The following is a 13,988-nucleotide window of genomic DNA, read 5'->3' on the forward strand; positions in this document are numbered from 1 at the left end:
CCGACAGTTATATGTCAATTTTCAATCCTAGATTAGGTAAAATAGAGTTGAAACCGAGTTGAAAATTTATACCGTAAAATATTTAGAGAATCTGCATTACGCATATTTTTTGACAAGTTTAGTACGGGCGTGGGTTTGTTATCAATAAATAACTTTTGTAACAGCTTAGTTTCGGTATAGTGTAGTAGCATAGTTAATTTTTATATAAGTTATTTGTGGCACCACCTCTATTTAGGCGAGAGCATCTATCATTGTCTTTACCACACTTACAGGGGCTAATTCAGTGATGTCCAACAAAAGGCTATACCGAACCTGTATGAAGATATGTATGAATGCGAAGAATCTAGGGATGTACATCAATATAGAAACAAATCGCGATCTGTGATTACTGCTTGTCCCAAAGCGAAAGACTATCTACATCTACCATTATCTATATCTGTGACACCACAATATCAATGCCTTCTAATGTGCGAGTAAACTTAGAATACCCAAACGTTGAATGTAAATAACGTGGCAATAATATTTGATTTATGATTGCGTGTCGCGGACATTACTGAACAAAATGGCATATAAATATCAGAATCAGCGGATAATGCGTACATCTGAGCCGAGTTCGTGCAATCTAAAACGCAAGACTGCGTTCGAACGGGCATTTTCGTGACTCGCGGAGATATAAAGTATATTAATGCAAGTCGTACAATAGTTGGCATATACAAGTAGACGGGTTCGGCGAGGCGTGGCCAGCTCGCAGCCGCATGGCCAGCGAAGCGTTCCGTTCTCCCACAGGGAATGGGTACCGGTATTATGGATTAAGGCGATTGAGAAATCCTATAACTATTAAAGTCTTCCATTCTCATTAGTTTGGCTTAATAAAAACAATTTTGCTTAAATACACTTTATTACGTCATCAACATTTTGACATATCTATCAGCGAAACTTAAAGTAGGTAATAACTGAAATTTTCAATCAACTATAAGAATTTAAGGGAATAATACAATATGTCGTCATTGCCCTTCTTTTTTACCTCAGGTAACCTAAACAATACAATATAATAGATATTACATCGATGTAGAAGAAAGAATCTCGAAATATAAAGCCGTCTAGAAACGTGGTAATGGTAGACTAATATAGGGAGAAATCCGTACATAGAAGTGGGACATTTATGGGCTCTTACAATGTTAACGATAACCCGGCGACGATAAATACGCACATTGTCACTATTACGTTGTGTTCTAATCTTCTCAGTCAAGTATAGGCATGTAGAGCTACAGTCAAAGAAAATAATCACAAATATATATATCACCTTCAATTGCAGTAATAACGAGACTTTAAATCTGTGAATTGAAACCAGCTATTTGAATCAGCATAGTAAAGCACGACAGAGATGTCATTTTTGTGTATAAAAAGCACATCAATACAAATTATACGGTTTGTTGAGGCCGCAGACATATTTGCGTAAACCTAACTGTATCCCAGTGAGCAAAACATGAATTGACGACTTTTTGCTGTCTTGAAAATTAACTATAATTGCTGAGAACAACTTCCTAGAGTTACTTACGACCGTATGTCATGGCTAACCTACGTTAGATGGCCATTAAGGCCATTCAAGGTCTGCAATTACTGATCTAAAAAAGGTTTAAAACATTGTTTATCACTTATGGGTATAATTTTTATATTTATTATATTACGCATTACTTTTTTTGTTACATACAATTGTGTAAAATTTAATCTATTTTATTTACATTTAATTGTTATGCTAATAATAACAATGAAAAGTGGCATGTAACAATATTTTCCAAGTATCTAATCATCGTCATCATTTCAGCCATTACCCGTCCACTGCTGGGTATAGGGCTCCCCCATAGACTTTTTTTAATGGCTGATAATGATTATGGACGAAAATAAAATTTCGTCCATATTCAAAAGAATTTTTTGAGAAACATAGTTGAACAGTTTGGTTTAAAATGGGAAAGCGTAGTTTAGCATTTACCAAAATCATTAAATTGGAATAATTAATAGCAATACCTGCTTTTTTTGAGAAATTAAAGTATAAACAAGTAGAAATATATTTAATTGACTACACGATTAATTCCATTTCAACTTAATGGTATTGGTGGTTTAAAGTGATTTGGTATGTTTATTTATTAATGTACTGTCAAAGAGACGTCGATTAACTTAATCAATGTCAATAAATATCGAAACAAGTTTAAGACAGCAATTATAAAAAAATGCAACCGTTCAACTTAGTAAGAATCGGAAACGTTAAGTCGATAAAAACTGGTAGTGCGAGACGCTACCACAAATGGATCGTACATTGGAAAATATTGTAAATATAGACATGTTTCTAGAAAAAAGAAAATGTACAATATTACAAGAAAATTATAAATTATAACATTTTCCATAAACTCTTACAACCTTAACATACACAACATTACATAACTTCAAAGCTCTTAGTTTGAAGCAGATATGAGAAAGGATTTGATTTTAAGAAACAATATAACAAAGGCGCTAGACAGACTTTGCGTCGTAAAAATATAGATTGATGTTGTACAGTCAAAAGACTCTATTATCGAGAATACAAATTGTTCTTGGAATGTTATTTCTAAATAGTTAGGAGATATATTAACTCCTGTGTAGAGATCTTTTATAATGACTATATTATCCTGCATAGTGAATATACATATCGATGTAATCTTTTCAAGATGTAGTCGGACATCGACCTGTACCTTGCACCTGCTCTCATCTGCAACGAGTGAAATGTTCAACAAAACAAGACGGATGCAAACCAAGGCCAATGTGAACAAATGACAACCTCACTCATACTATATATATATATATATATATATCATATAGTATATGCTATTGTATTTTATTACAAACATCCAAATACACAAAATGAGACAAAATTAATGATATTTTACAACTGTCACAAATAGCAAATGAATTTGATGCGAGAAGTTCGTCATAAATGGCGTTCGTTTGCGAAAAAAGAAAGTAAACTTTCACAATCGTATCTGAGTAAGCAATATGATCAGACAAATTCAAGACGTTAACAAATTTTTATGATTTACATAATCGCAGCGAAGATTATTTATCTATGGTAATAAATTACGGAAGGAATAAGTAGTAGTATTACAAATATATTATTGTTTCAGAAATCTATTATAAAATGTGTGGACATTTCAACTCCCTAAATTATAGATCAGTTTAAAACATACTCATAAGTCATAATAGCGCAACATGATGCTTATTATCTCAATTCTTAGAAGCAGTAAGTAATACACAAGTAATACGTCACATACTCATAGTAAAAGTTATAATACCTTCCGTAGTATTCATCTCACTTATTTTCAGTCATGTCTATAGGCGATAGACTCAATAAGCTGTTGGGTCAGCTTAATTGCCATTCATAGTTAAAAATTCTCTTTAGGAAGTGGTAAATCACGTTGTTTTGCATAAATGATGTCCTGGTCTTAATATCCGGTTGAACCAAGTAACGACAAATCCATTTCTAAATTAGTTGCTATTGTTACTTATTTGTTACTGAAGTATTTTGGTTTCCAGAAGGACTGGTGTTTTCTGGTACTTAAGAAAATAACAATTTTAGTTATTTATATTTCAATGGGCAAACAATGCATTGCGTAACATCATCTTACAACTACTAATGAAATAATGACTTATTTAATTGTAGTTTATTAGCAAAATTGAGTAAAGACATCAAGTAATAAACGTGTGTGATGAAATGTTTTTATTTATATGTAACGCACGTACAAAAGTAATAAAATCAGCACAAATGAAGGTATCCTTTGATATGGGAATGTAAACATGTTTTAACCGAACTAAGAATAGTAAGTAAAGCAAAAAAGAGAGAAATAATTCGTTTTTATATTGAATGTACCTACACATTCAGTTTGAATGTTGCATGTAAGAAATAAAATATAATGTGTTAAACATAAGAGAAATATTGAATATAAAATTTCGAAATCCAAAGTTATCAAGTTATAAATTCATATCACATCAATACCTGAATGTAAAAAGTATTATTGTCTAACAACAAGTGCACATAATAACAATTACAAGTACAGTGATAAAAATTTTGGTAGCTATAAATCTCAAATATATTAAGCCGTATAAACAACTGCCCTTTTTCGATAACTTATCAGTAATTATTTTATTCAGTTATAATAGTTTGCATTTATAGACAATTGTAAAATCACCAACCTTCGGATATCGTGGGCAGCACGTTGACAACGTTAACAATCCCGACGCCTGTGAGTTGACTCATTCACCAAAACCAATTTGTACACTTCCAAGAAATGTCTACCTACTAACAGATGCAGTAGAGAATACAAAAAGCCAAAACAATACGGTCACACACTTGACACTTAGTTTACTATGTAACCCACATAAATTAGTGCGAAATTAAAATTTGATCACTTCAGATTTAGGCAAATGGCACACTGTATATTACTAATTAACACTGTGCACTTTTTCCATAATAAGTGAAGAAGTAAAAAGTAATGGTGATGTATCACATAAGGACGCCCTAGATTGTCGGCGGTAGAGCTGCGCGTGCGCCGTGCAATCGAACTGACGCTCCGGGGCCTACTGGCCAGCCAGACAGACAAGTGGCAACGCCCGTTCACCAGTTCACCTACTCTTATCTTCGATGACGGCGTACTTGCTTATTCTGCGCGCTTGCTTAACTGCTTGCTTATAAGGAATCAAATGGAGTCCATTTTTAGGACAATGTATTTATTGAGAGACATTTTATTAATAAAAAAAAAAAGAGTATATAATATAATTAAATACAAGTTTCTATGGTGGAGGTTTATGGATAATGAAAAGCAGAAATGATAACGATGATTATAGGTACAATTTTGTAACAATTTTTTAACAAGTCTTATTGTTAGTAAATAAGTGACACTGACATACCAAATTTTAATCGTGAAAGTGAAGCAGTCTCTGCGGTTAACTTAGCAGGCAAATATTATTATGTAATTATTCTGTAGTTTGCAATTGCAATATTTGGATTATGACATTTGAATAAGGATAAATAAAAAATCTATACTAGATCATTTTTATAATTCAATTTTTATATTACCGAAAGAACTTTGTAACTGTCAACCAATGTATTTAATAGAGAAGGGAAAAGGCTGAATAAATTATTAATAATTTTAATAATTAACATTACCAAAACAATACAGTATACTGTATTGTTTTGGTAATGTTAATTATTAAATTGAAATCAGTTGAAAAAAACTGACTGAGAAAAGCTTTGTTGATACTTTTTAATTTGGCAGTTGATATCTATACTTATATGTTATTGATAATAAGCGACCAAAACAATTTTATATTTTTAACATTACTAACGACCCGACTAATTGATGCAAAAATGCTTACATTTTTGCATCAATTAGTTACGTCAAGGACGAAATAGATGGCTATAGGAAGTTATCCTTAAAAGAGACACATGCCATTACTGACTATTTTGTTGGCCTATAAAAGTAAAACAATTTCACCAAACGTTACTTTGTTATATCTCAATGGATTAGGGATCGTTTTCAATGAAAACTCTCAGTGAATATGATTTCTTCCGACATCTTAAACAATTTTAACAAAATAACATAAAACAATATTAAAATAGATATATAGATATTCCTTTTGAATCACTATATGAAATGAATATATATAATATATACGAAATGAAATCTATTGCGTAGTATAAAAGAGCTAAATACAGAAGCAACTTTGTTTTATAAAGCCTTAGTTCTCAAAGTGGTCCAGGGTCCACAGGAAACTCGGCAAAGGTCTACGTTGTTGTGACAAAAAAAAAATGAGGGTTCACAATTCCAGTCCACGAAAATTCAATCATATTACAATGTAATATAATAACAATATTAATTATTAGTGTAATAATTATATATTTGTATAAATACAACACAAAAAATATACTATTTTTCTTTTTATTTTTGACACTCCGTATGCGGAGTTTTCTAAATAAGTGAGAATTGATTGGTTCCTTGTGCTGTGAGTAAATGTCCAAAAGTAAAGTTAGATGAAATCAATTTTTTAATTGGCCAACTTTACTTTTTTGACACCCACTTCCAGCAAATTAATTAATTAATTAAACAATCAATTCTTATTTTCTTTTCGAAAACTCGAACTTTCGGAACTCAACACAAATTCCCATAGTTAGATCTAATCTTCACATTTTTTTGTCGAGTTTTGGAAATATGGTAGAAATGTAGTTGCAGGGGGTCTACCGGAATCAGTTAAATTTTGAAAATGGTCAATGAGAAAAAAAAATCTGGGAACCTCTGATGTAATTTAACTGGTAAGTATTAAGCTCCCGAATTCATTTAAATTGTCATACCATTCTTTGGAACGAAATATTACAAAATATAAATGAATTTATGCTTTAAATACAAACTACTAAAACGCTTTTTATTCCATATTTATTGGAAGTACGCTTATATTCCAATTCAATACTTTGAACTTGATAAGTATATATCGTAAAACACATATCACAAAAGGTCATCGATTAAATGTAGGCGATTATCATCAATTCTTAATCGTTCATACAAGGTCGGCGTACATAATTGACGTCGATAAAGGCTAGAATACTAATACGCAAAGTTTAGGTGCATGTTACAGAAAACATTCGATGCAATTATTAGTGCATAAAATTTCACACACGCTACGACGCAGTGCAAATATAGTTCTAGATTATTAGTATATTAGTACTAAGTCTAGATTATTTAGGCACTCAGAACACCTAATATCTTGGTCATCATCATCATCATCATCTCATCATATTATCTGTTCACTGCTGAATATAAGCCTACTCCATATATTGAAACTATAAAGAACGGTCCTGAGCCACATGCATCCACTGACTCCTTACAACAAACATCCAATTTTAGGCCAAGAACTCAAATTTGTTTAAATTACCAGTTAAATTTGGTCTAAAAGAGTGTGTCAATCCTTGAATGTATTTATAAAATTGATTCTTTGAAATTGATAATTAAATTTTAACGAGACTACTATTATTACCACCAACAAGCAAATTTAAAGTAATTTAATTCAAATATAAATTGTTTCGCACTGTTCTCAAAGTGGCTAACGTATATGTATGTTTCTATAATTACGGTTTCCATTTATTTTGTCTAAATTATTCGGATTTTCTTTAAATATTTTCTATAGGATTTATTACTAGAAATTTTGCTGGCTACTAGACCACTGTTATATAGGTACAATAGGTATTATTATAGGTACAATTATTTCGATATTGAATATTCTATCTATAATTGCCGTTGCTAATTTTCCGCTCAAAAGTTCTTTTGTTCGTTTTACATAGAATGTAGTAATGACGTGATGTTACTGACGTATACATACACAGTAGACGAGACTGCATCATCCTGTACACGATTGGCCAATTTATGTTTACGAAATTCAACTTCGCTAATTGGTGACCTTATTTTTGAAGAAGTCTGTTTTTCAAACATTTGTTAAGTAATAATACTAAGGATGTGATGCGTTTCGTACACAACCGTATCTGGGTTATCGTTTACAAATGACTCATATAATATTATGATTATTTGGCTTGAACACACTATCTGGTTTGATGTAATATCTATCTAGTATTCTTCCTGTAATGTTTTATTTTAAAACCAAAACCAAGTTTCGTGTTTTCGTTTCGCGGAACCCGCTATCTCCTTCTACCCATGTTCGAATTGAAAATTTTCTCTTGTTTCCTGTTCTTTGTGTCCATTACCCTGCACAAAAGAGTATCTAAACAAAGTTACCGACAGTTTTGTACAAGTTTCCAAGTTTTGGTCCAAATACATATATTTAGGTTGCCATTTGACTCGACAAAAGATTTATCCGCTGTTAAAGAAGTCTACAAACGCACTTGGTGTTAGCCGATCATGAACGAGCATTTAAATAAACAACCATGTCATTTTAAACATATTTACATTAACAAAGATTTGTGAAAGATACTAACCTTGAGTTTCTGGTAGTTTCCTCTCAACTAATGACTTTCAGAATTTTTCATTATGTTTACTTCTCCAAATGTTATGTGAAAGAGATAAATACTTACTTAAACTAATCTAGCTTTAGTCTCGTACTACTTATCATTGTAGTTAAAGTATTGTATATAAATCTTCTTTCATATATGTATAAAGAATATACATGTCACGGTAGTGTATTCAACAACGCCTGCTAGTTCCCCGATGCATAATGAATGTGTAAATGTATGTCATGAGAAGGTCGTGGCCTAGAGGTATACTACCCCGCCTTGTAAGATCCCAAAAGCTATGAATTGATATCTTTTTTTATACAACTTGGAATAGCAAACAGACGACCCATCGGATGGAAAATGATAATCGTTACCAATTTTAATTTCCAAGTTTTCTACTTAGTCGCAAATTTAAATTTTAATATTCAGTAATAATCAACACCGTTTTTTAAAAAATTGTTTTAAAGAGTGTTGGTTTTTTTTTTTATAATACTTAGAATAATAGTGCAAAGTTGCTGACATTCTTTATTATTTCAAATATTGACGCTTTTGTTATTTTACTGATTTATATGGTACTTTTAAAAAAAATACATAAAGTTATTGAATTAACTATATAAATAACATTTTAATTTTATAATGACCCACTCATATACTAATTATCACATTAAATTTTATATCGATATTTTCAACGTAATTTCGTATCCTGAAAGTTATTCACACTTAATGTCCAGATTGGTGGCGGCGTAGTAGGCGCGTCGTTCGACTCTCTATAATATGGTTGAACGCAATGTAAATATGACACGCAATAAAATGGCTAACTCATCCGTCATACTCGTGAACGGGTGATTCTAGAAAGAACTGGCCTGTTCAAGAATACTGCGATTGATTGTAACTTTGTGGCTTTTTATTTTCTTTCATTTTGTCAATACGAAGTTTGTGGTAATCATTTTATCCATGCATATTTTTTGGTTGTTTCTTAACTTTTATTTGAACAAAAGCAACAGCTGTATTCTTTACCATTCTTCTCAACAAGCTGACGGCCCAACTGATGGAAAATAGTAATCGTGTAGTGACGGAATGTTAATACAATGTTAAAAAATTCTATTTTGTCCCCAGAATGTCATAAAAGATAATTTAAGGAAGAAAGCATAATACACAAGTGCAAAAAGAACACACTGAACTAATATGGCAACAGTACATATATTAAGTGGGAAAGGGATTCTTAGTAATGCGAACTACCAGTCCCATTGCTAGCAATATACCCTGTCAGGTCGACCTCGACGTGGTTCTCCATGGAAACCATCGTGCTGAATTCCAGATGTATTCATCACGATGGGCTAACTGACCAGCTTTTTCATTCTCACTTATTATCCCTCACTTGGATCCCGTCAGCGTATACCGTTAGCGCAGGCGGGGTTACCATTCCATTATTATCCATTAAAAATGTACATATATCATCAGAGAGAGAGAGAGAGAGCTATACCCCGCTGTGAACAAGTTAATGCACTGTTACGGAAAAAGTAAGCTAATCTCAAAGAAGGTGATAGTTCGTAATCTTTTATGTAAGATTCAAATTCTTGGCGAAATGCGATCCAATCGTGTTACCTTCATTGCAACATAAACAATCCACTAATGACTCGACTATATCATGTATGTATAAGACAATTCCGTGTGAAACATCACGACCGTATTACTTAGAAGACTATTCTATTATACATTTTAATATTTCATGAGATTCGAACAGTCTCTTTATGCGATTTTCCGAGTAAATAAATCGTGAGACAAATCTATACTTGTATCCTAATATAACAAATACAATGAAGTTTGTTTATACCTATATAGAAAGTAATCAATGAATTAGGCACATTAAATTACTCAACCGAGTCTAAAATTTCATTCAATATTAGAAAATTAGAGAAACTATTATTACGTAAAAGTATGAGTATTTTATTATAATATCCACGAGAAAAAATCAATATCACATTTAAATTTTACAAATTTCTAGTAGAAATAAAACGGTGTATAACTATTTATTTTTCTTTTATACTTAACAAAATTAATAAACAATCTAAATATGTATTTTTTGAATTTAGTAGTTTCAAAATAAAACGGAAAAAATATGCAAATGACTACTAAAACATTTTTTATTTAACTATATGTTTATTTTATGCATATAAAAAAAGATTCCAAAATTGTTTAATAACTGTACCTACTAAATATAGAAAAACCGATTATATTCGTAGGTACGTCTATTCAGGTACGAGTGTTTTATTTGATGGCTTTTGTAATTATGTAATACCGTCGTGAAATTTTCAAATCAAACAACAGGTGGTGAATCCTATTAAGTCTATTCAAATCATTCATACCTTTACAAAGTTCGGACAAACCGGAGACCAAAAAAGAAAAAATGTACTACCCGTTAGATAAAATTGGCATTATTTGTCACTTATAAAATTAAATATTCGGATTTATTAATAGTAATCAACCGACCAGCCAAGTGTGGCGACTATTAGCAAAATCCCCCTTTATCGAGGAGGCCTATGTTAAGCAGTTGATAGTAAACGGCTGATATGATGATGCAGACAAGTATTTTGTAAGATCTATTATCTAAATTAAATATACAAATTTACTTCACGGGTATTTTTCACTCGATATTGTAATTTATTTTCATTAATTATATTCTTAAAAGGTAGATCTATAAATACTGATACGTTTTGTAGGAGATGCCGCGCCCACTATTGGCAAAATATTGTAATTGGTTTTTTAATATTTCTATGACCAGCAATTTTAATTAATTATTGCGTTAATGTAGTAGGCAGCTGGATAAAAGAAGGCGGTGCGAGCACGTAAATATTTATTGCATAAATTATATCGTTAAAAAGTTAACAGGTAGCTATGAACTGTACACTACAGAATTATTGTTAGGGACATATGAATTGAATATTGAATTCGTTAAGTTCGAGAAAGATTGTAATAAAAAAAAAAATTGGAAAAACTATCCCTTTACTTTTTTTATATACAAAATTTTCCTAAGAGACGACCATAGTCCAACAGCTTTTAACAGAAGGACATCTATCAGGTTAGCTAGTCTATAATAAGTTTATACTTTTTTCGTATGTAAATAAATAAATACAAAAGTACTCAACTTATTTTAAAAATTCTTTCATCTATAAAAAGCTACATTATGAGCGAATAATATAGCCTATAGACTATTCTCAAAAATTGTATATAACCCTACGAAGTCGAGTCGGATCGCTAGTTAAAAATGAAATGAATAACTTTAACACTTAGTAATAATTGTATTACTAATATTATATGGATCATTAATATCAAAAATAATAATTGCGATTTATTCAAATATTATTGCTACATCGTTTACATTTAGTGTTTTGGGTAATTTACTCGCACATTGGAAAACATGTTGATAATATGTTGTTCACAGACATAGACAAACGAAGCAAATATATCAGCTTATATGAAAACGAAGCGTGCCACTACTAAATTACTCGCTTTGATGTTACAAAAGTTATTTATTGATAGCAAAACTCCTCTCGCTATAAACACTTTCAAAAATAACATTATATTTGTTAATTGTCTAAACTTTCTTGACATAAATTTTACTTCTGAGATAAATTTTAAGTAGGAACAAAGAATTAAAATTTAGCTCAAGTCATTTACGTTCTACAATTTTGACACTTGCAGTATCCATTTGAATACATATTTGTGGTTACATTATCCGATCTTAATGATAGTTTATATGAAATAGTAATATCTTAAATAGATAATGTATTTTATGATCAACGACAAGAGAGTATTCCATCTGCTAATACATATTCATTAGCTTTGATTAGAAAATTTAATGGAATACAGATCGTAAATTTGAATGGCTTGCCTGAAATAAAGAATTATTACTTACTTCTCTTAGATGAGCCAAATGCATCTTCGTGGCCGTTGTATGTTCTATCCTCATCGTACTCATAAACCTTGAAACTTTCGAAAGAATACAGCTTGCCGGCTTTTATATCAATCTACACGATAAAGCAAGCTATAAAATAGCTCTAAACGTCCTATATAAGATTGATTTTAAAACAATACGACGAGTTTGAGATTCACTGTTGCGTCACTACGTATATTGCGTCCATAAAATGTAGACACTTTACTCGTATAAACAGTTTGAACTATCGCTGAGCAATTTCAAACAGTGTTCTGTTGGCTCGTACGCGGGCCCGGTGAATGTTTACAATCACTTCAATAATGGTAGCGGGATTACGCACGCGGCTATTGTTTTATCGTAACAATGACAAACGAAAGAAGCGTTCCAGAGAAAGTGTTCGATCGTGGGGCGCGGAAGGCGGGCGTCGGCGAGAGCGTCGTCCGTGGCGACCGCGTGTCGTCTGGCTGGGCCGCAGTGGGCGATTCGCCGCGCCGGCGCCAGGGAACTGTGTCAGGACTTCGGGAGACACGGCGCCCAGAGCATCCCGGCAAGCTACCCGGAATACCGAACACCTATACGCTTCCACACTTGTCGCAAGGGCCGTACGAATCGCCCATAATAATAATAAAGGCACCGCGGCGCCTGGACACTGGATAATTTGGAAATAGAGGTAGTTAATTGGTCGTTTGTTTGCGTAAAAGTGATCATTTTGTGCTTAGTAGAGGTATAAGGAAACAGGACCCCTTTAAATTTTAAATTTAAATACTCGAAGTTAATAACAAGCCAATAAATACATCCATTAATTTCAATTAAATATTTAATATTAGTTACCTACTTACTAAATAACGGAGGACATAAAAATCGCTACTATTTACTCTAATTATTTACTTTCCAATAGGTAATACGAGAATACTTATTAAAAAGTAAATAATTTTAGAAGAACTTTATTACCAAATATTATTATAAATTACTCTAAAGGTACAGATAATAAAATAATAACTTCAGCTTTCGACACGTCTATTTCATTTTAGTAGTTTTTGTAATAAAGAATTACCTATTATGTAATTAGTAATTTTAAATCTTAATAGGTCTCAACTCCTAAAAAATGTGTCATGTAACGACGTTTATTCGCAATAAGTTTGTGCCAACGAATTACGCTACCTCAGCCATAGATAGAAAGCTTTATCATAAAACTCACATCTAGGATTTACTGAGCTATCCGATTCGGTCACACTTGCGAGTTCGTCTAGTCAGAATACTTAGATCTGCGTCGCTGGCGGGAACAATCCATTGATCGGGCGAATCCGCGTTTCTGCTAAATAGGGAACTTTTCGCACCCACCCTCGTCCATCCCGCGATTGTTCTCTATTTTTAGATTTAACCTATAAACTGTTGTAATCCTTCACATTGCCGCCAAGATTACGTTCTTCCTTTTTTTTATATTATTTGAATTTTATCTTATTGACATTTTAGAAACTCTTGATAAATGTATTATTCATAGAATCTTAAGACTTATTTGTTTTCATCCATCTATTGTTATTGAAACCACTATAAATATAAACATGCAAAATGAGAACCCTATATTATTAATTAAAATTAATGTCTGTATTTATATTGTTGATGTACCTTTTAAAATAAAAAAATAAAAACAGCTAAAATTAACATTCAGAAAATTAAGCAAATAAACGTTTGCATTTAAAATTATAAATAAATAAATTGTACAATCGTAGTATTAGTAGAGTAGAATTATTTTTTATACATGTTTAAAATATTTATTAATGCAATACATATTGAAGCATTGTGAAATATTTATAATCATTGCATTTTAAATGTATAAAAACACTTAAGCATGTTTTTTTATGCAACTTAGAATGATGGAAAGTGATAATTGTTGACTACAGACATGAACAGTGCCATGGACGTAACAAAATATATTGTGTCGTCCATGATACTCATTAATGCATGAAGCGTTGCCATTCCTGATCACTAAGGTATTATACTTTTGTAACCTGTAATTTTATTACCATATCC

General features: G+C 31.7%; 1 protein-coding gene across 3 annotated transcripts in view; it reads right to left on the minus strand.

The window, feature by feature from the left end:
* Positions 1 to 13,988, minus strand: part of LOC113521498 (cyclin-dependent kinase 14) — a 112,694-nt gene that overhangs the window by 89,944 nt on the left and 8,762 nt on the right. The window contains exon 1 of one of the 3 annotated variants that reach the window (XM_031912768.2): positions 11,940 to 12,264. The exons of 1 other annotated variant lie outside the window; for it this stretch is intronic. Coding sequence is in view for 1 of the 2 variants with exons in the window: in XM_026907037.3 (XP_026762838.1) it covers positions 4,222 to 4,285 (64 nt within the window). In the remaining variant the exon portion in view is untranslated. Of the gene's footprint in view, positions 1 to 4,221; positions 4,630 to 11,939; positions 12,265 to 13,988 lie in introns of those variants that run through there. One more of the 3 variants, XM_026907037.3, reaches the window with a different exon arrangement.

The sequence above is a fragment of the Galleria mellonella genome, unplaced genomic scaffold (assembly GCF_026898425.1).
Source record: "Galleria mellonella isolate WM207_F2 unplaced genomic scaffold, CSIRO_AGI_GalMel_v1 utg99, whole genome shotgun sequence".
Taxonomy (NCBI): domain Eukaryota; kingdom Metazoa; phylum Arthropoda; class Insecta; order Lepidoptera; family Pyralidae; genus Galleria; species Galleria mellonella.